Below are 23,812 nucleotides of genomic sequence, written 5' to 3' on the forward strand. Positions count from 1 at the left end.
AGACAGAAAGTAGGAGCAAGAGAAATTAAGAATCATTCACAACTCCACCAAACAAAAGTAAAATGCCAAGAAATTAACTTAATCAAGGAGGTGAAAGACCTAATCTCTGGAAAGTATAAAACACTGATGAAAGAAATTGAAGACAACACAAATGGAAAGATACTCCATGCTCATGGGTTGGAAGAATTGATACTGTTAAAATGTCCATACTACCCAAAGCAATCTACAGATTCAGCGCAATCCCTATCAAAATACCAAAAGCATTTTTTCCACAGAACTGGAACAAATAATCCTAAAGTTTGCATGGAACCACAAAAGGCCTTGAATATCCAAAGCTATCTTGAGAGAGAAGAACAAAGCTAGAGGTATCATAATCCTAGATTTCAAGATATACTACAAAGCTATAGTAATCCAAACAGTATGGTTCTGGCACAAAAACAGACCCACAGATCAACAGAACAGAGTAGAGAGCCAAGAAATAAACCTACATTTTTATGGTTAATCAATCTAGAACAAAGGAGGGAAGAATATGCAGCAGGGAAAAGATGGTCTCTTCAATAAATGGTGCTGGGAAAACTGAACAGCCATATGCAAAAGAATTAAACCGGACCACTTTCTAACACCACGAACAAAACTAAACTCAAAATGGATTAAAGATCTAAATGTAAGACCTGAAACCATAAAACTATTAAAAAAAAAAAAAACATAGGCAGTAATTTCTTTGACGTTGGCCTTAGCAACATTTTTCTAGATATGTCTTCTCAAGGAAGGGAAACAAAAGCAAACATCAACTATTGGAACTACCTCAAAATAAAAAGCTTTTGCACAGTGAAGGAAACCATCAACAAAACAAAAATGCAACCTACTAGCCCTAGCCCTAACCCTTACTGAATAGCAAAAGATATATGCAAATGATATATCTGATAGGCAGCTGATATCCAATATATAAAAAGAACTTCTACCACTCAACACCAAAAAACCAATAATCCAATTAAAACATGGGCAGAAGACCTGGATAAACATTTTGCCAAAGAAGACATACAGATGGCCAACAGACTCACGAAAAGATGCTCAACACCACTAATCATCAGGGAAATGAAAACCAAAACCACAGTGAGATATTACCTTACCCCTTTCAGAATGGCTAGAATCAAAAAGACAAGAAATAACAAGTGTTGGCAAGGATGTGAAGAAAAAGGAAACTGCACTGTTGGTGGGAATATAAATGGATGCAGCCACTGGGGAAAACAGTACAGACGGTCCTCAAAAAATTAAAAATAGAATTACCATATGATCTAATAACTCTACTACTGGGTGTTTACATCCCAAAAAAACAAAAACACTATTTCAAAAAGGTATATACACTTCTATGTTTTTGCAGCATTATTTATAATAGCCAAGATACACAAGTAGCCCAAGTGTCCATTGATACGTGAGTGGATAAAGAAGAGGTGGTACATATATATAACTATATAACTATATATATAACTATATATAACTAAATACATATAACTATGTGTATATATAACTATATACATATAACTATGTACATATAACTATATACATGATTATATATATAACTATATATATAACTATATATATATATATAACTATACAACTATATATATATATAACTATATATACAACTACATATATAACTATATATATAAAAAACTATATACATAACTGTATATATATAACTATGTGTATATATATAACTATGTATATATATAGCTATGTATATATAACTATATATAACTATGCATATATATAACTATATATATATAACACTATGTATATACATATATAACTATGTATATAACTATATATGACTATGTATGTAACTATGTATAGCTATATATATAACTATATAATCATTCAGCCCTAAAAAAGAATGAGATCTTATCATTTGCGACAGCATAGATGAACTTGGAGGTTGTTATGCTAAGTGAAATAAGACAGAGGAAAAAAATACCATATGATTTCATTTATGTGTAGAATCTAAAAACAAAGAAATGAACAAATAAACAAAACAAAAAACAGACTCATAAATACAGAGAACTGATAGTTGCCAGAGGGGAGGTAAGTAGGAGGATGGTGAAATAGGCAAAAGGGCATTAAGAGGTACAACATCCAGTTACAAAATACCTAAGACACAGGGATGAAAAGTACAGCATAGGGAATATAGTCAATAATATTGTAATATCATTTGGTGACAAACACCATTGTGAGCACTGAGTCACGTATAGCATCAATATGTTGCACATCGGAAACTAACATAACTCTATGTAATACTTTAATAATAAATAAAAAGAGACACAAAAATAAAATTGCTTTCTGACTACATCCTATAGGTTATGATTGCTTGATATAAGTTACATGAGCAAATACGTGCACATATATATACACTTACATGTATGTGAACACATAAATTATACTTAGTATACAGCATACTGCTCTATAGTCTTTTTTTTTTTTTTAATTAATTTATTTGGAAAGAGAGAGAGCATGCACATGAGTTGGGGAGGGGCAGAGGGAGAGACAGAATCCCAAGCAGGCTCTGTGCTGTCAGCGTGGAGCCTCACTTGGGTTTGATCCTACAGACCACGAGACCATGAGCGCCAGAACCAAGAGTCAAACACTTAGCCGACTGAGCCACCCATGTGCCCCTGTAGTCTGTTTTCTTCTTAAAACGAAAACATCTCGCAGCTCTGTTTATATCAGTATATAAGGGATTCCCTTTACTTTTACTGAAATAACATTTCCATAGAGTGAAATATACAGATCTTAAATAAACAATGAGGGACCTCTGACAAATATAGATGTTCATGTAACTATCACCCCTTTCAAGATGTAGAACATTTCTATCATCCCAGACAGTCCTTTCAAACCTTCTTCCAATCAACCTCCAACACTTAGAGGCACTATTAATTTGATTTATAGAACTACAAACTACTTTTGATTCTTGCCATGTTCCTATTTCAGTGGAATCATCCAGTATGTATTCTTCTGTGTAAAGCTTCCTCCACTTAGTTGTGATGTGTATTGCCGGTTCATTCCTTTTAGTTGCACGCCCCTCTCTTGGCCAGTCTGCAATACCATGGTTTGGTTACTGCTGGTATGTTGGGGCACATATTTGTCTTGTTTTATGTAAATAAAGGCTATTGCTAGCAGGGATCTTGGAGGCCAAAATGCCACAAAAATTGGTGGGCATGGGTGGAGTATTTAAGATCTGTTAGAGTGCTTGCCGCCTAACTTAAAGGCTCCTGCATTAGGACGGTTGGTCGTGGAACAGGTTAGATTAACCCTAGGTCACCTGCCAACCTTGAGAAAACTGTGCGATGAGGCATGCTGTAAAACACAATCCCCAGCACAGCAGTGGCTCCCTCTCTGGTATTAGTTTAGCTGGGAACCCGAAGGCCTAACTAAAAGGAATGAGATCCTCTGTATCCAGAGGGCTGAGCAGGTCACCTTCCCGGGCACTCGCTTATTTTGTGTCTAACAACTACACTCCTGGAAGTTGCAAGTATGTAGCAAATTAAAAAAAAAAAAAGTTTCACCAAGAACAATGTGTAATTACAATGGCCATTATGGTGAACTTTCCAATTAGACAAGATCATTCCTTTAAGAAGTACACTCCAAAGCAAAGCAAGAGTTCCCAAATTAAACAGAATGGGATACCTGTTGCAGCTGGCGTGCAGAAGCCTCCAAAAGATTTCAAGATTCCAAAATAGCTTCAGTGAAAGATTCATTACGAAAGGCTAAGGAAAAAGGAGGAAAGGTATCTAACGCAAGACTGTAAGACTGTGGTAACTCTTACTGCTCCCCTCTACTCTTTGAGTACCCACCCCAGTAAGCCTCAGGCTGAACTGGCTTTCCATTCTGAAGAGACTGGGACACAGTGACCTTTTGAAATAAGACCATTCCAGGCTACAGGTGATCCACTTCAGATATCTCTCACTCCTTGGTCAAAGGTCCAACTAACGGCCATAGTTAAAGTGTTTCTTCAACTCCAGGAGGATCCTCAAGAGTTTTTATAAATTACCTCCTGGGGTGTCTGGGTGGTTCAGTCGGTTAAGCATCTGACTTTGGCTCAGGTCATGATCTGACAGTTTGTTAGTTCGAGCCGCACGTGGGGCTTTGTGCTGACAGCTCAAAGCCTGGAGCCCACTTCGGATTCTGTCTCTCTCTCTCTCTCTCTCTCTCTGCCTCTTCCCCGCTGGTGGTCTCTTTCTCTCTCTCTCTCAAAAATAAACAGTAACAAAAAAAAAAACAAAAAAACAAAAAACAGATCACCTCCTGAACCCAGTTGAGAGAAGGGAATAAAAATTCACTATTGTCCCTTCCTTTCCACATACACATACATTATCCCTTCCTTTCTGTCCTGGGAATAACTATTTCCTTCTTGCTTGTCTCCTTTTGCATCTTAAGAACATAGCCTGACTTTCTTTTTTTCTGCCTGGGATATGCAGATTGTTGGTTCTTTCTTGGGCTATCTTTGCAAGCGACTTTAGATCTTGTGAAGATGCTATATTTTACATAACCCTCTTTGAGGATGGCTTTTGGGTCCAGGAGGTTTAATATTGCCAAAAATATTCACTGTTTGACCTGGCTGGAACTTGACAAGATATTTGAAAGGACTTAATAACTCCAGAATCAGAAATCTGGTCAAATTGGAAACTGATATTCAGAGCCTGAGAGGAACTTTTTTTTTTTGGGGGGGGGGGGTGTCTTCTGCCCCCAAGCTAAATGTACCCAGAGGAAAAGAAGGTATGCCTATAGGTGGGTGGGTGTGTATTTATACACACTTTGATATTAGGTGGCAACCCAGTTCTCTGAGGAATTAAAAACAGCCGTCCTGGTTTTACAAAGCTGTCTTCACAGGGCCAGAGGTGTGACTCCAGAAACAATTCAAAGAACACCAGTCCTTTCTACCAATTCCCAAGCCTCCCCTATTTATCTCAAAAGGCTGGTAAGTATAAAACTTTTGGCTTTAAGGGGATCAAAGTCATTGGGGGGGGGGGCAGGGTAGTGGAGTGTTTTCCCTGTGCCTTTAAACTGTCCTTGCTCAGTGTTCTGTCTAGTGTTCTCCTGGGCTTTTCCAGCCCATCTCTTTGAAGTGCAAATTTTAGGGAGGTATTCTTATCAAGAAAAAACAAAAGGGGGAAAGGTCATTTGGAACCTGACTTGCCAAAGACAACACATCTTCAGTGTCTTCTCCACAAATATTTTTTAAAAAGCTGTAGTCATCTCGACAGTTCAGCTTAACTTATTCCATCTATGGGAAAAACTAACTCAGATCCAGATTTTATAACTAGTCAATTTCATACCTATTTCATGGCAGGTAATTTTAAAATAGAAGCTGTAAGTTTTCTGTGTCTCTCAATGTTCCTGTGTGTCAAATGAAAGAGGACTTCAACTACCTCGTTTTTGACATCAGTTTGTATTTTCTCACCGATTAAGTTCTTTCCAGTTTATCTCTTAACTCAGGCAAAAGACCTGGTGGGGAAGGCATCCCAGGATGGGACCGAAACTGCCCCTCAAGCAGTAAGGACTGTCCGGAGCCTGCAAGACCCCACAGGACTGACCTCAAGACAATGATCAGCTGTCCCCCTGCACCTACCCATCGACCTTTGTTTCAGATTTTCCTAATATAAAACCTGGGAGTATTTTCGGCACTTTGAGACAGTCTTTGAGACACTAGTCAGCTGTGGTCCTGATAGGGGACTAGCTGAAATAAATTTTCTTGTTTCCCCACCACTGGTCTCTCTGCTTTTGGATCTTGTTAGAGGTAAGTGGCCGAACCTGGTCTGCTTGGGGCCCCCAGAGCCAGGTGCTATGTGCCCCTGCGCACCATGTACATATATATGTGTGTATGTATATGTATGCTGTAGTTATGTAATATTTTCTACCTTCAGATGGTATTGCTAAAATTAATCTGTAAAAGAGCTCTATTTAGATGGTTTGAAGGAAAGTGCCCATATGGTTTGGCCATTCTAAATCTCTTAGGTAGAAACTAGAAACCCAGGGGTGCATGGGTGGCTCAGCTGGTTAAGAGTCAAACTTCAGCTCAGGTCATGATCTCATGGTTTGTGAATTTGAGCCCTGCGCTGGGTTCTTTGCTGTCAGCACAGAGCCCGCTTTGGATCCTCTGTTCCCCTCTCTCTCTGTCCCTCCTGTGCTCATGCACACACACACTCTCACTCTCTCTCAAAAATAAACAAACATTAAAAAAAAAAAACCCAGAAACTAGAAACCCAAATGTTTTTCAAATTCACCTGATCTGGAAAAATATTTGATATGAGAGCTAATTGAAGTTTGATGGCTTAATTAAACAGACGTGTCTTTAGGGTGGTCGATTAAATATAAAACTTTTTTTTAACGTGTATTTATTTTTGAGAGCGCGCGAGAGCGGGGGAGGGGCAGAGAGGGAGACACAGTAGAATCATCAAGATTAAATATAAAACTTTTTTCTTAATGTTTATTTTTGAGAGAGAGAGAGAGAGAGAGAAACAAACAAACACGGAGTGCGAGTGGGGAAGGGGCAGAGAGAGAGGGAGACACAGAATCTGAAGTCGGTTCCAGGCTCTGAGCTGCCAGCACAGAGCCCCAGGTGGGGCTTGAATTCCCAAAATGTGAGATCATGACCTGAGCCAAAGTCAGATGCTTAACTGACTGAGCCACCCAGGCACCCCAACATAAAATTTTTATTCGGAGTTTACTAGCCAAATAAATTCATGTTAGCACTTGTAAGATCTGTCAAAAAAAAAAAAAAGATAGCTTAGGATAATGGCTGACTTTACCTAATGTTTAATGAAGTTTTTGTAGGTAAGCTAACATAATTATTAAGGACGAGTACTTTAACTAGATGTAAGCAAGATACAAGTTTACAAATGAACTTTTTAGCACTATTTATGTCTGCTTAAATAGTTTTCTCAAAAAAAAATTTTTTTTGGTAACCTACAAACCTTAATGTTTTGCTGAGTTAGGTTAAATGAGGAGTTAAGTTAAATGAGGAATAAATTCATTCAATACCTACACATCATTTCCAAATAAGACAAAATACTAAAACATTAATTGCTAAGCATAGGTTTATCCACTTTTGGTTTCTCATTACAGAGAAATTAAAAGATATTTGGATATGTTAATGCTATACTTTAACATATTCCAAAAGGTACATGCTTTTAGAAATTTTGAAATATATTCATAAATTTGCAAATTTAAAGAATGCACCTATGTGGCTCAGTAGGTTAAGTGTCTGACTCTTGGCTTCAGCTCAGGTCATGATGTCGTGTTCTGAGATAGAGCCCCACACATTGGGCTCCAAGTGAAATCTGTTTGGGATTCTCTCTCTCTTGTGTGCTCACTCTCTCAGTCTCTCTCTCTCTCTCTCTGCCCTTCCCCTGCACACACACGTGCTCTTCCTAAAAAAAAAAAAAAAAAAGAATGCTGATATGACACCTGATAGGTTGATATGAATATCTCCATATTCGAAGGAAGAAGGATGTGTTTTCAGTGAAAAAAAACAAAGGTGTGAGAAATGGAGATGGATTTTTTGTTATGGAGAAAAAAAGTAATTTTGTCCTAAAATAAGGCTGGTTGTTTAAAGAGGAAAAACATAGGACAAAATCAGAATGTAGAAAAGTTGTAGAACATTTGTGGAAAAGGAATCTCTGAAAAGGAATTTTAATTTTTTTTTTTTTTCAACGTTTTTTATTTATTTTTGGGACAGAGAGAGACAGAGCATGAACGGGGGAGGGGCAGAGAGAGGGAGACACAGAATCGGAAACAGGCTCCAGGCTCCGAGCCATCAGCCCAGAGCCTGACGCGGGGCTCGAACTCACGGACCGCGAGATCGTGACCTGGCTGAAGTCGGACGCTTAACCGACTGCGCCACCCAGGCGCCCCTGAAAAGGAATTTTAATGTGCAGTCAAGCTGGCTAAGATTAAAATGAATTCATTTTAAAAAATAAGTTTTAATATCAGGTAAGCTGGTACAAAATTAGAATTTGGTTTTCTCTCTGGTAAAAAGGCAAGATTTTCTTGGACTTTTGGTCTCCTTTCATAAAATGGTGAAAATGTCTTTATATTTTAAGTATTAAATTTCATAATGACCTGTGACCCTATTTAGGCAAATGGTTTAACACCTTTTTTTTTTTTTTTTTTGATACTTTGACAAACTTCCTAAAATCAAATGTTAAGTGAAGTCTTTGACCTGGAATATTCCAAAACTTTGTTAAACTAATTAGGCTTATTTGATATGTAAATTACAGGGGGACACCTTGTCAAATAAGTAATACTAAGCCTCTGTCCTTTACATCATATTTGTAAGATTATGTCACATGTGGATAAAGTCCATTCTGCTACAGTCCACAGAAGGATAAATGTCCTTGTAACATGGCAACAGTCTGCTCTAAACCTGGAGAAATTAAGATGGGTAAACAATAGCTGTACATTAAACAGTTTACAGTGTTAGTTAAGTGTTAAATGTTGTGGCCAAGATGGCCAACTGGTTCTTCCTGATTCCCTGACAAACCCCATTTTTTAATTTTAATTTTTTAATTTTAATTTCTTTACCCACTATGGGGTGTTTAAGATGAATTACAATTGGGGCTCCTGGGTGGCTCAGTCAGTTAAGCTTCAAACCGGCTCAGGTCATGATCTCACGGTTCATGGATTCCAGCCCCGAGTGTTGGGCTCTGTGCTGACAGCTCAGAGCCTGGAGCCTGCTTCAGATTGTGTCTCCCTCCCTCTCTGCCCCTCCCCTGCTCATGCTCTGTCTCTGTCTCAAAAACAAATATAAACATTAAGATGAATTATAATTAAACACTGCTGGGGAGACTTCTATAATAAGACTGTGAAAACCATTTACCATCAATGTCTAACCTGTCAGGTCCATAGGTCTGGAAAAATTTTTGTTCACAGAGGCCTCAAACCTCCTCCCTCTTTGAACATCTCCAGCTGGACTTCATTCAACTGCCACCTAGCATGGATTATTAACATGTTCTTGTTACTGGAGGTATGTTTTCTGGATGGGCTGAAGGTTTTTCCCGCTGCAAGGTTGATGCCTCCCAACAAAAGCAAAGAAACTGTTAGAAAGTATGTTTCCTTCACCATCCCCCCTGATCAAAGCACCACTGCATGGAGCAAATCATACAAACCTTAACAAGATCTCGCTAATGTTGTAGAATTCTATCAGTAAACAACTTTCTGCTGATCCTCTCCTGTGCTAGCATGATAAGCTACTGTAAGTCTTTTATGCTAAAGCCCACCATCAACATGTTAAAGATGCTTTCCCTTACCCCAAGTTCAAAGGATCCTGTTGGTCACAGTCTGGAACCTGGTGACTGGGTATTGTGGAAACATCATTGCTGAAAAAAACGGCTCTGAGCCCGAAGGAAGGGACCCTACCAAGTGCTCCAGAACACTGACACAGCTGTAAAACTAAAAGATATTGAGCCTTGGAAACACATCTCACAGCTAAAGAAAGATCTACCTGACACTGTTCTGCACACACGCTGGATACCTCCGCATCAATCTAGCCAGACTTAGACTTCATACTTTAAACGTAAACCCCCTTTTCCTTCTCTTCCTTTCCTGTACTGTGGCACTGGCCTGGAAAGATAGCTCCCTCATCAGTATCTCCCAGGCTGTTGCTAAGGGGGGGAACCTCTTGTTTCAGGCTAAGAGAAAAATCTAATGGTGCCTCTAACATTTCACAAGCAAAATCAGACATCTAATTGGTTGACTCTCTTTAATTTACATTGCTGAGTTAAAAAGGACCTACCAAGGAGAGTTTCATGACCAGAATTCACTTCTTATGGCAGGTCCTTATGTCTCTGGCTAGAGATAAATGTAAGGGAGGCTACGATTAAAAACTCTCCCTTAATTCTTAAAATTATTGCAAAATCTGCTGTTAAAACAATAGCAGCCCAGCAAAGATCCCTCTAGCCAAAGTTGTCCTTGATACTAGAACAATTCTTGATTATCTTTTAGCTGAGCAAGGAAGTGTCTGTGCCTTGGCCAACATCACCTGCTGTGTCTGGATTAACACTTATGGGGAAACTGAAATTCAATTACATAAAATCACAGAACACATCACTTGACTTAAAAAGATGACCCCTTCCATGGGGTCTTGGGGACCATGGTTCTAAAGTACACTCCAAATATTGGGAATTATCCTATTTATAGGGATCATAATAATCTCCCTGGTGCACTTATTCTCTCAAAAGCTTTACATGCATGATCACAGTGGCTCACCAACAAACAAACGATCTCCCTAAGACTGAAATGTCTAAGGAACGAAGAAAATAAACCACTTAAAGAATGTACACCTGAAGCCATGTCCTGTGACTATCGCAGAGGTTAAGCAAAAATGTCATGACCTTTGGATACAACATAAAGGAACAACAAAAACTGCCAAGAACTTCAGAGCAATAGCTCAATTTTGATCACATCTCTCAGTTACTTGGAGAATCTAATCAAAATGGAGTAACTGTTAAAAAAAGAAAACTATAAGGGCACCTGGGTGGCTCAATCAGTTGAGCATCCGACTTCAGCTCAGGTCTTGATCTCACAGTTTGTGGGTTCAAGCCTTGCGATGGGCTCTGTGCTGATGACAGCTCAGAGCCTGAACCCTGCTTCAGATTCTGTCTCTCTCTCTGTCCCTCCCCTGCTCATACTGTCTCTCAAAAATAAATAAACATTAAAAAAAAATTAAAAAAAACAAAACTACAAGGGCACCTGGGTGACTTGGTTAAGCGTCTGACTTCGGCCCAGGTCATGATCTCACAGTTTGTGACTTCTAGCCCCACATTGGCTCTGTGCTGCTGGCTCAGAGCTTGTAGCTGGCTTCAGATTCTGTGTCTCCCTCTCTCTCTCTGACCCTCCCTTGCTCACACTCTGTCTCTCTCTCTCAAAAATAAATAAACATTGAAAAAGAAAGAAAGAAAGAAAGAAAGAAATCTATATGCCCCAAATGGTGTCACTTAGACCAAGTTTCCAAGCCTGGGGCTTAATATCTAATCTAGCTGCACTTTCAAGTCCCCGCCCCCGTGTAGTCTTAACCAGTCAGCCAGGAATTTTTCAGTTAGCACCATATAGATGAAGTAATCTGCATAAAACCCCTTCATTTTCCTAAGGGAAAGAAAGCTACCTTGCCTGGAACAATCCTTTCCTTTTGCTAATAACTTTCTTATCCCACCCACCTTCCTATAAAAACCATTTTGTGCAACTTCTCAGAGCTCTCCTCTACCTGCTGGGTACATGCTGTCTATTCATGAATTCTTTAATAAAGCCAATTAGAACTTCAAATGTATTCAGTTGAACTTTTTTTTTTTTTTTTTTACATTTTTTTACTTTTGAGACACAGAGACAGAGCACGAGTGGGGGAGGGGCAGAGAGAGAGAGACATAGAATCCGAAGCAGGCTCCACGCTCTGAGCTGTCGGCACAGAGCCAGACACGGGGCTCTAACTCACAGACCGTGAGATCATGACCTGAGCCGAAGTTTGACGCTTAACTGACTGAGACACCCAGGTACACCTGAACTTTGTTTTTTGACACCACATTGTCTTAATCACTGTAACTTCATAGTAACTCCTGAAATCAGCTGGTATGAGTCTTCTAACTTTGTTCTTCAAGAATTTTTTGTGTGACTGTAGGTCTTCAGCTTTTCTGCATTTTTTTTTTTTTTTTTTTGGCATGAACTTGTCAATTTCTACAAAAATTATGTTGGGGGCGCTACATTGAATCTGTAGGACAATTTGAAGAGAAATGACATCCTAACAATATTAAAACTTCCAACTCGTGAACAAGGTCTATCTCTTCACTTATTTTGGAGTTCTTTAATTTCAGCAAGGTCTTAACGTTTTCAGTCCCACATCTTCCATGTCTTCTGTTAAATTTATTCCTAGCTATATTCTTCTGACGCTAAACATGGACTTTAAAAATTATTTCCTAATTGTTGCAAATACATAGAAATGCAATTTGACCTTGTATATTGCAATTTTGTTAAGTTCATTTAGTAGTTACTTTGTAGATTCTTTTGGATTTTCTATATAAACAATTAGGTCATCTGTAAAAAAGATGGTTTCATTTCTTCCTTTCTATTTCTTTTCCTTCCTCTTTTGCAATTCCTAGGACCTCCATTACAATGCTGAATGGAAGTGGTCAGAGAAGATAATCTTGCTTTGTTCTCAGGTAGGCAAGAATTCAATAGTTCACAGTTAAGTATACTATTAATTGGAGATTGCTCACTGATGCTCTTTTATCAGAGAACATTCTCAGCTATTCCTAGCTTTCTAAATAGTGTTACATTAAATGCAATGCTGTAATTTATTTAAGCAGCCTGCTACTGACAGCCACGGAGATTGTTTGCACTCTTCTGCTCTTACAAACACTGCAGTGAATACATTTGTACAAATGTCATTTCATACTCTACAGGTATACCTGTAGATTAAATTTCTAGAAGCACAAATGCTTGACTTAAAGGCATATACATTCTTCACCAATGAATATTGATGAATTGCCCTCCTCAGATCCCTGCCTCAGCAATGTATGAAAGTATCTATTTCCCTACACCTTTGTCAGTGGAGTGCATCATCCAACTTTTGGATGCTGTCACCTAAACATCGGGAGTGTGAAAACATCAGCACTTCCCCTATCGTGAGGGAGGTCCAGCCTCTTTTAATATGTTTAAACAACACTATTTTTTTCTTTGAAGCATCTATTCACATTTTTTATCTCATTTTTATACTGAGATATGGTCTTCTAGAAGTTGGATTAATAAGATTTTTTATAAATTAGAGAAACTAATATTTTTATACAAATTGCAACTTATTTGCCTGTTAACTTTGCTTCTAGTGTTTTCTCAGGCAGAGATGTTCATTTCATCAATTGTTTAATTTTATGTCTTCTGAGTTTTAAGTCATGGATAGAAGGCTCCCTTACTTTCAGGTTATAGAAGAATTCTCCCATGGCTTCTCATACTTTCCAGTTTCACTTTATACATTAAAGTCTTGAATCCACTTGGAATTTATTCATATAAGGCATGAGGTTTGGATCCAGCTCTTCCCCTGGATGCCTGTCCAGTTGTCCCAACACCACTCGCTCAATAGCCAGCCATTTTGTCACTGATTTGTCACTTTTATCATGTACTAAATTCCTGTAAGCCTTTGGGTCTATTCCTGGATTGCTTAGTATCTTCTATTGATTTTTCTACACGTGAACTAGTGCTGTCACCAGCTAGACCCCAAGACAGGGTCTTTATTGCTCGTCTGCTGGTACCTGCTGACCTCTGCCCTACATTTCCCCTTAAATCCTTCTTTCCAACTTCTCTCTTAATCCAGACAAAAGACCCAAGGGGCATAGCAACTGTGTTCGAAACAGAAACTATCCCTCAAACAATAATGACTGTCCTGAGGAAGAGTGCCAGCTGGCCCAGACCACCCACACAAGTTTGAGCTTAACCCCTGACTCACACCTGCATAGGACCATGGAGTGACCCATGGAGTGAGAGACAGTTACCTTTACCTCATTATAATACTAAAATGTCCACCCAAAGAGAAGCACAAGTCTCATTTATGTAACATACAATGTACGCACAGGCACGTTTCCTCAAGGCGCAAGCACGACCTTGCCTCCCTCTACATTAGGTGACAAGGCTTCGCTTTCTAAATATTCATCTTAACTGTAGATAAAAGGAACCCATTCACCCCTGCTGGGGAAGTCACAGCTTTGTAAATTATTCCCCATAATTTCCTTCTTCGTGGCAAATAAAGTTTCCTTTGTGTGATGACTTACCTGGTGGAGTTTCTGCCTGGGACTCACCAAGGAGGAAACTCATTTTAGTTCAGTTACAGGGCCACAGTATTTTAATTATTAAATTTTATAATACAATAGTTTTTAAAAACTGTAAGGGTTAGTCTCCATTGTTTTTCTTTTTCAGATTTTTTTTTTTTACTTTTTAAAAAACTTTCCTTACAAATTTACAATCAACTTATCTAGTTACTGAAAAAAAAATCTGCTTGTTTTGTTTGTAATCATGACAAATTTATAGCTTGACTTAGGGAGAAATGACATTTTTTATAATGCTGAGTCATACTGTCAACAACACCGTCTCTCCATTTAAGTATTCCTTATACCTCAGGAACATATTAAAATGTTCTTTTTAATAAAAAAATCAATCCCATTTGCAACTTCACCAAAACCAATTAGATACCTAGGAATAAACTTAACCAAAGAGGCAAAAGATCTGTACTATGAAAACTATAGAACATTTATGAAAGAAATGGAAGAGGACACACAAAAATGGAAAAACATTCTATGCTTATGGATTGGAAGAACAAACATCGTCAAAATGTCTATACCACCCAAAGCGACCTACACATTTAATATAATCCCCATCAAAATACCACAGCATTCTTCTCGAAGCTAGAACAAACAATCCTAAAATTTGTATGGAACCACAAAAGACCGGAAAAGTCAAAGCAATCCTGAAAAAGAAAAACAAAACCAGAGGCATCACAATTCCAGATTTCAAGCTATATTATAAAGCTCTAGTCATTAAGACAATCTAGTATGGGCACAAAAGCAAACATATATCAACGGAATAGAATAGAAAATCCAGAAATGGACCCACAACTCTATGGTCAACTAATCTTCAACAAAGCAGGAAAGAATATTCAACAGAAAAATAAGGCAGTCTCTTTAATAAATGGTGTTGGAAAAACTGGACAGCAACATGCAGAAGAATGAAACTGGCCCACCTTCTGACACCATATACAAAATAAACTCAAAATGGATGAAAGACCTAAATGTAAGACAGGAAACCATCAGTATCCTAGAAGAGAACACAGGTAGTAATGTCTTTGACATCAGACATAGCAACTTACTAGATATGTCCCTGAGGCAAGGGAAATAAAAGCAAAAATGAATTACTGGGACCTCATTAAAATAAAAAGCTTCTGTACAGCTACGGAAACAATCAACAAAACTAAAAGGCAGCCTATGGAATGGGAGAAGATATTTGCAAATGAAATATTTGATAAAGGGTTAGTACCCAAAAATCTATAAAGAACTCAGCAAACTCAATACCCAAAAACCAAATAACCCAGTTAAGAAATGGGCAGAAGACGTGAATAGACGATTTTCCAAAGAAGACATCCAGAAGGCTAACAGATACATGAAAAGATGCTCGACCTCATTCATTATCAAAAAAATACAAATCAAAACCACGATGAGATACCACCTCATGCCTGTCAGAATGGCTAAAATTAACAAAAGAATAAACAACAGGTGTTGGTGAGGATGCAGAGAAAGGGAAACCCTCTTACACTGCTGATGGGAACACAAACTGGTGTAGCCACTCTAGAGAATAGTATGGAGGGTCCTCAAAAAGTTAAAAATAGAACTACCCTATGATACAGCAACTGCACGACTAGGTATCTACCCAAAGGATACAAAAATACAGATTCAAAGGGGTACATGCACCCCGATGTTTACAGAAGCATTATCAACAATAGCCAAGCTATGGAGAGAGCCCAAATGTCCATCAAGCGATGAATGGATAAAGATGATGTGGTGTGTGTATATATATATATATATATATATATATATATATATGTATATATATATATGTGTGTGTATATATATATGTATATATATGTATATATATATACATATATATATATACACACACACACAGTGGAATATTACTCAGCCATCAGAAAGAATGAAATCTTGCCATTTGCAATGATGTGGATAGAGCTAGGATGTATTATGCTAAGTGAAATAAGTCAGAGAAAGACAAAAACCATACGATTTCACTCATATGTGGAATATAAGAAACTAAACCGATAAACATATGGGAGGGGGAAAAGAGAGAGGGAAACAAACCATATGAATGTCTTAGAGAACAAACTGAGGGTTGATGACAGAGGGAGGTGGGAGGGAGGTGGGCTAGATGGGTGATGGGTACTAAGGCGGGTACTTGCTATTATGAGCACTGGGTGTTGTATGTAAGTGAATCACTGAATTCTACTCCTGAAGCCACTATTGCACTGTATGATAACTAGAATTTAACAAAAATTTGAAAAAAAAATGATGTCATAAATAAATAAATAAATAAAGTGTTCTTTTCATGGTTATGTATATTTGTTACATTTGTCTCTAGGCATTGAAGTACCCAGTTCGTTTTTGTATTTCTTCTCACTGCAGTAAAAGTTGTCTTTTAAAAAATATAGGAATGCTGCAGATTTCAGTTTATCAATTGTGTTCCCTGACACCTAAATAAATTCTCTTATCAGTTGTAGTTTTTCAGCTAATTTCTTTTTAAAAAATTTTTAAAAAATGTTTATTTATTTTTGACAGAGAGAGAGAGAGAGAGAGAGAGAGAGAGAGACAGAGCATGAGTTGGGGAGGGGCAGAGAGAGACACAGAATCTGAAGCAGGCTCCAGGCTCTGAGCTATCAGCACAGACGCGGGGCTTGAACCCACGAACCACAAGATCATGACCGAGCCGAAGTCGGACGCTCAACTGACTGAGCCACCCAGGGGCGCCTCAGCTAATTTTCTTACCACCGCAGAGTAATTTTACTTCCTGCTCTCTGAGTTTTAAACCTCTAATTTTTTCCTTTTCTAGTACTAAACAGTCTTTTTTTAAACAATTTTTTAATGTTTATTTATTTTTGAGAAAGAGACAGAGTGCGAGCAGGGGAGGGGCAGAGAGAGAGGGAGAAACAGAATCCAAAGCAGGCTCCAGGCTCTGAGCTGCCAGCACAGACCCCGATGCAGGGCTCGAATTCACAAGCTGTGAGATCATGACCTGAGCCAAAGTTGGACGCTTAACTGACTGAGCCACCCAGGCATGCCCCTACTAAATAGTCTTAATACCAATAAATCTGAATTGTTTTTAGAGCAAATGTTTTCTGAACTTTCAATTAGTATTTCTGAAAAATAAGGTCAGATGTAAATCTAATGTCATTTTGTTTTTCTCCAAACACAATTCTCCCTAAGACATTAATTTTGTCAACAAGGTTCGTTAAGATGGTGCTTTTCAGGCATTTCATAACACTGTGCTGGTAAAGAATGACCCATCTCAGCCCTGAGAGTGACAGAGAAGCATGTAAAGTGTGGGTCACCCCTGATGTGTGTGGTTGACCAGTTGCCCTCTGAGGACTTGATTAGCTGGGGCAGGGGGTGTGACTGGGCCCCAGACGGTGGTTTCTTCCCCACTTCTCCTTTTCCTCTCTCACCAGCAAAACCACTCAGATTTGCAGGAAGTAATTCATAGAGCTGACTGTACATTTCGATGACGCTGTTGGAATTCATCTGAGCAAACAACGCAGTGATGTGCACGGGCACCCACGTGGGAGGTGAGGACTAGAACTTACTTGATGGAAAAACCCAAGCCTTTTGGATTTTAAATACATGGGGACTCAAAATACAATATTATGTGGAACCCCAAAGGGAAAAAGATACGCTTGCTTGTTATCTTCTGTCGTTTTTCACTGCTCTTAAAAGCTCATACCTCGGGACACAAACCTTCTTGATATTCAGCCACTACTCTAAAAGGGTATGTTTCTCCTCACGTGATCGACAGAGGGAGAAGAAACAATTGGTTTAGTCAATAGAGGTATTTAGAAAATGTTTTTTGGCCCTGTGGCCACACTTCTCATGATTTCAAGCTTTCACTCTTGGCACTGCTCTTCCATGATAAATACGATAATTTCCATCTTAGAACAAACTCTTGCTTGTGTAGGAAAAGGAAATGGAGCCCTCAAGGCGATTTCTCTCTCCCTGACTCTGTTGAGAAAGGTCAACCAACAGGTTTGTCTTTCCATGGAAAGGTCTGCATTTGGGGGGTGAAAGGCTTAGGACAGGTGTGGCAGAAAAATGGGGACCCTAGGACACATGCTATGGGGCTCCCCGTACCCCCACCTTGGTGTGAGCCCAAGGAGGCCATCTGCCAGGTAAAATAACAGCAATGAAGCCTTGACAGTTGGTTTTGGATTACAGAAACAGATATGGACCCTGTTTGGGTTTGCAGGCCAGCTCCACCTGCTGCTTATGCCACTTTACGCTGCTCCTGCGCGAGTTTTTTCTACCATAAAACAGGGATGAAGACAAGGCCTACAGCACAGTGGTTTGAGGAGGTCCAGGTCAATGAATATGTCAAGAGCTTAGAAAGTACCTGGCAAGTATCAAAAGTTCAATAAATGCTCGCTATTAGCAGCAGCAATATCAAGATACAAGCTTCCCATAGAATTACAGCCGCCATCCCATTGATAGGAAGAATTTATCTACCTCTGGTTAAGTTACAGCCTGAAGAATTCCGTTCTCTTCCAATTCCCTCTGCAGGTACACTTACAAATTGTGTTCCCTAGAACAATCTTCTCAGAAGACAAATACCATATGACCTCACTTATATGTGGAATCTAAAATAGTCAATTTCACAGGAGCAGAGAGTAGAAAGGTGTTGGCTGGAGCCTGGGGGAGGGGAAATGGCAAAATGATGGTCAAAATGTACAAAGTTAAACCCCTCTCTTCAAGCGTTAAATAATTTTCCTTTAACCTACTAAGCCACTGTAGTTTACTTTTTTGGCTTTAGTTATGTTTCACTGACAGATGTTTATGATATCTAACAAAACTCAGAATTTAAAAAATAAGATACAGAAAAATGCAATGGGACTCTCCTCTGCAAATAATTCTCTCCTCTTCCAGTTACTTGTAACACAAAGTATTTATTTTAGATGCCAGGAGAATGGTTAACTATATTCTTTCCTCCTATGTAGCTAAAATCGACTGGAGTTTTATTTTTTATTTTTTAGCACCTGTTAGATCAGCATTTTTCAAGCTATACTCACAACCCATTAGAAGATGGTGAAATAAACTGCTGTTTTTAAAAAGTGAAACAGAATTGAAACCATTAGGACAAATCATTTGCAGTAAGGGGAAATCTTGTTTTGACAGACTTGCATTTCTGTTTTATACTCATAAGGATGTGTGAAGGTGCATGTATAGATGGAATACATTCTTTACTGTGGGTCCCAGCCAAGAGTTTGATTAACACTGTACTGGACGGTTGGCCCAATGCCCTGTTCTACTTCAATTATCATTACTTCTCAGGGATTTTGCACAGAGGTCTCATTCACTGTAAGTATATTTACAACTTTTAAAAGCATGGTAATGCAAAACAAACCAAGTCTTCCTTCAGAACATCTCAGCATCCTGACGGTGGCGATGATTAGTAATTGTGTTTTCCGCATTACCTTTCTCGATGGCTCAAATGTGAGCCATTTACTGTGGCAATACAACTACCGTGTCACCGTTACAGCTTTATTCTACAAATATTTGTAAGGTACCTCCTATGTGCCAGGTACTACACTAGTTGATAGGAACGGCTGACTCTAAAAGAAGTTCACAAGTGGAATCCTTGAGAAGGACCTGTTTTCTGTCCTCATTGAGCAGGTGCTTTTGGTGGCCACTTGGCCTCGCCCATATAGGTCTGTTTCTTATGGAGACATCTAGAGTTGTAAAAACTAACAATGTCTGGTTGCCATAAAAGAGAAAATACTTTCTACTTTGTAATAAGTAGTTGGAGTAGAAAAAACACATACCAACTACTTTATCAAACCACTCAACTGGTGATTCGCATATGAATTCTGCTAGCTCCAGTGTTGCCATTTTCTGACTATGTGTATTTCCAGTGGTGAGTTTTCTCCTTCTGTAGCCTGGTTCCTAATCTACTGTCCATCATGTATAGGGCAGATAGCTCCTCCTGGTTTATCCCTGGCCTTCTGTAGACCGTAGGCCTCTACCAAATATCTCCTTCCTGCTTCCAACAATACCCACAAGAGCAACAGATGCAAGTACTCCATAACTTCTGTTGATGGATAAAGAAAAAATATGGAAGCTTTTTACCTCGGAGGAACCGGCAGCCTGGGACACAATGAGTCTGCATTTGGATTCTGGGTGTAGTTGATGGAATTCAAACTGTAAACACACAGGAAGGACCCTGGAAGCAGAAGACACACAGACTATACTATCTCCCTCTCATCTTTCTAGGGGAGCCAGTAAGAAAGCTACCATCCGTTTACCAAACCGAGAAGGAGATGGAATCCATCACTCAGGTTTAGAAGACACATCTATAGATGATCTAAACACAGTGAGAATAAGCATCCAATTCGAGGTCAGATTGAGGCCTCTCTTTCTCTCTCTCCTAAATCTCAGTTTAAAACTAAAAGTTATACAATTGGCACAAAAATTATTTGAAGGGTTTTTTTTTTTGGGGGGGGGAGGAATGATTTATTGCATAGGCTTGATATTTTTAACCCAGCCTTGCAAATAATTTTTTAAAAATCTGGCACATCATTTCACAGGCAGATAGAATTTGCAGCGGGTTGCCTCGAATTTCTTTTACTTTCCTTTTCTTGTTTAATCCCTGTAACATAAATCTCACCAGCAGGCTCAGGGCAAGGTGCTTCAGTTACGTAAACAATTAGTGCCAAGTATCCATGGGCCCCAACATTGTAATGAAAGAACATACTTGTCAGCAATTCGCTACAAAGCCGGCAGCTCCTCTCTAGGACTGGATGTGCCCTGTGCACAGAGCTCTCTGACCTCCGTCTGACGCTGCCTTTGGGCCCTAAGCGTCAGTCTACACTATACTCTATATGCAAGGCCATCCCCTGGCAGTGAGCAGAGAACAGCTAGGGTTTCAGATAAATTCCAGATAGAGCTGAATGAGGCTGTACAAGGCCCAGGAGAAAGCACTGATGGCCTCTCGCACACAAGAAGAGGCTACCACAGGCAATGACAATCTCCAGTTTTGCAGAGAAAGCAGTGCCAGGGGAATCTGTCTCACCTAGGTCTGCACAGGTTACCCCACTGTGGTTCCCGCCCTCAGGGGGAAGAGCGACCCCCGTCCCCTGGTGCCTACCATTCTTGTCTGCAAAGAGCTGGACCTCTTCCAGGGTATCAAGCTGCTCTTCAGGACAGCTCGACACGCACAGGATGGTGGAACTGAGCCTCACGTCCTTGACTTCCGGGTTGCAGGAATTCATAAAGAATACGTGTCTAGGAAACAGATGAAATGAGAATATCTTAGAGCGTATCCTCTCACTGGGTTTAATTAGGGGCCTTAAAACCCATGTTATCAAATGTGGGAATAATTAAGGCAAACTTTTATAGCCAAGCACCTCAGAATAATTTACCATGTATTATGCCTACTGGGGGTCATCTATGGAGTTGTGCAGCGGAGGAATCATGCTCAAATAGTAATAAAACTTCCTTTTTCCAGATTCAGCATTTCCTGGGAGAGAACCTAAGGGGTGACCTGAGGAAGGGAAAGGATTAAACTGCACATGGAATGCTAGATCAGGCCAGTGCGTGAACTACTAGCGAAGTCCATGGAAGACATATTTGCACCCGAGTGTTCAACTGTACTTCAGAGAATAGCTGACCTCAGGGGAGTGAGCAGAAAGAGGGAGGCCCCGGCTGTGAATGAAAAGCCTACCCCTCTCCCCCACCTTCCAGTTTGAGAGCCAGGAAAGTCACGAGACCCTTCCCACTCCCACTGTTCCACCACTGGGTAGATGGGGCCGAGAAGAAAGCTGGTTGTTGCTATTAGCGGGGTCGTGAGCCAGGCTGGCACCGGTAGCTCCCAGACCATGCCCAACACCTCCCCAGGCTGTTGAGATCAGAGGGACACCAGAAGGGGAGCCCCGGAGGCTGCCAGACAGGCAGTCCTGGAGGGACCTGGTGAAGGGGCGCAGGGAGGGGGTGGAACAGAGGGAGGTGGTATGATAGGAGACGGGAACAGATTTCCCAAATTTAGGATACATAGTTTAATTTTTTTTGAAATTATGGTAAAATACACATAAAATTTTACCATACTAACCATTTTAGGTGTAGAGCACAGTGGCATTAAGTACATCCCCACCACTCACCCACGGAACTCCTTATAACCTTGCAAAACCCAAGCTCTGTACCCACTAAGCAAGCCCTGTGCCAGGCAACCACCATTCTGCTTTCTGTCTCTGTGCGTTTGACTACTCTAGGGACCTCAGTGAGATCACAAAGTATTTTTCTTTTTGTGACTGGCTTATTTCACTTAGCCTAACATCCTCCAGATTTACTCAAGTTGTACCTCGTGTTAGTCGGTCTTAAAGAGGAAGGAAATTCTAATATCCCATTATATACACACACAACACTGTGTTTGCTGATGGACACCTGGTTGCCTCTACCTGTTGGCTCCTGGGAATGCATACTTTACATCTCCAAGAGGATGACTATTTCTCAGCATGCACGCATACATCCGGGCAGCCCCCTTCTTCCTTCTTTTTTAAAGTGATCCCTAAGTGCAGGAGGAAATGTGTCCACGTGATCCACATCCAGCAATGTAGAGCCCCTCTCCTCAGGGGCAACACTGAGTGGTAGAAGGGGCGTGGTCTGAGAACTGTATTTGGTGACTCCAAACTTGTACTCAGGACCTATTCAGAACTGCAACATTCTCTCGTAGGAGGGGCTTTTGATCATCAAGTCTCAAAAATTACTTCAAGGCAGCCTCCATCTTAGAAAAACCATGGCCAAGGCTTTCTTGCCTCTCAGGGGATTCCTATTTCTTCTCTTCCTTTTCTGTTTCTGTGTTGGAGTTGGGGGGTAGTGAGACTACAGTGCCATAGTTGAGACCACAGACTGGGGAGGGAGTGGAACACAAGTTCCCAGAATTCCCAGGTGGGATTCAGGAATTACCACACAGATAAAATACTGTGGATGATGTACAACTGGTAACATCAATTGGTAACGTGATTCTGATACATTATGGATAACAATAGTAGCCACTAACAGATTAAGTCTTAGCTCATGCAGTATCTCAGTGGATCCTTAAAATAAGCTTGTGAGACCGGCACAACAACCAGTTGAAAAGATGAAAACCGGGTTCAGAGAAGTTAAGTACTCTGCCCAAGGTCACATGGCTGAAAATTAGCACCGGCTGAATCTGAACAGAGGACTAGCTGATTCCAAAACCTGTGTCTTCGCTACCGGACACATGCCTCCTTTTTTATGAGATGGGCTGATTGTTTTAAATGAGAAAACATTTTCCAGGCTCAAAATGGCGAATTTATACAGTTTTGAAATACAGTATAGCCCCTGTAGGTTGGGGACTTACTTGAACACTTACCTTTTCAGGGTCATGTCCTGCCCTGAAAGAGGGGCCCCTTCTACAGGGGAGTTCTTCTTGCCACACACGTTGCCAAAGCTGTCATAGCCAAAGAGGAGTCTTCCCGTGGCTCCTGCCACCATCGAGTAGCCCATGATGAACAGCTGGTAAAATTCAAGTGGCACATAAGAGGTTGGCCAACAGGCTGAAAACACGGGCCCCTGCATCCCTCAAGATGTTGATATCAAGTGGAGCCAGGTAGACAATGAATCTCCCCAGCATGACTGTACTTCTCTCCTTCAGCAACAATGTCAACCATTCAAATCAGTCAGGAGGCTGTCACTCTCACCCTTGTTTTAACAGGTTAGGTAGGGAGAACATCCTAAAAGGCTGAACGGATCCTTGTCTGTGTTCTTACCTCCATGTCCTCTGTATCCTTTTCTCCATGAGTCTGTCATTTTTTCTTCTGGGCCTAACTTTACCAGGGCAACTCAAATTTTCTTCCCCCTGGGGGTTCTTTCTTTATCTAAGTGCCCCCCCCCCCCCCCCCCCCCCCCCCCCCCCCCGCCATGCCACATCTTTCCCCAAGCTTCCTTCTATCCCCTTCCCCCAACTCTCTCCCTTCTCTTCCCTTTCCTTTTCCCCCCCC

At 40.2% G+C, this 23,812-nt stretch overlaps 1 protein-coding gene across 1 annotated transcript in view; it reads right to left on the bottom strand.

Annotated features, from left to right (window-relative positions):
• SLC44A3 (solute carrier family 44 member 3) overlaps positions 1–23,812 on the bottom strand; it is a 98,714-nt gene that overhangs the window by 70,412 nt on the left and 4,490 nt on the right. The window contains exons 3-5 of the mRNA XM_049616771.1: positions 23,185–23,327; positions 20,941–21,077; positions 19,923–20,016 (exon numbers count right to left, since the gene is read on the bottom strand). Coding sequence (XP_049472728.1) covers positions 19,923–20,016; positions 20,941–21,077; positions 23,185–23,327 — 374 coding nt within the window. The remainder of the gene's footprint in view (positions 1–19,922; positions 20,017–20,940; positions 21,078–23,184; positions 23,328–23,812) is intronic.

The sequence above is a fragment of the Panthera uncia genome, assembly GCF_023721935.1.
Source record: "Panthera uncia isolate 11264 chromosome C1 unlocalized genomic scaffold, Puncia_PCG_1.0 HiC_scaffold_4, whole genome shotgun sequence".
NCBI lineage: Eukaryota > Metazoa > Chordata > Mammalia > Carnivora > Felidae > Panthera > Panthera uncia.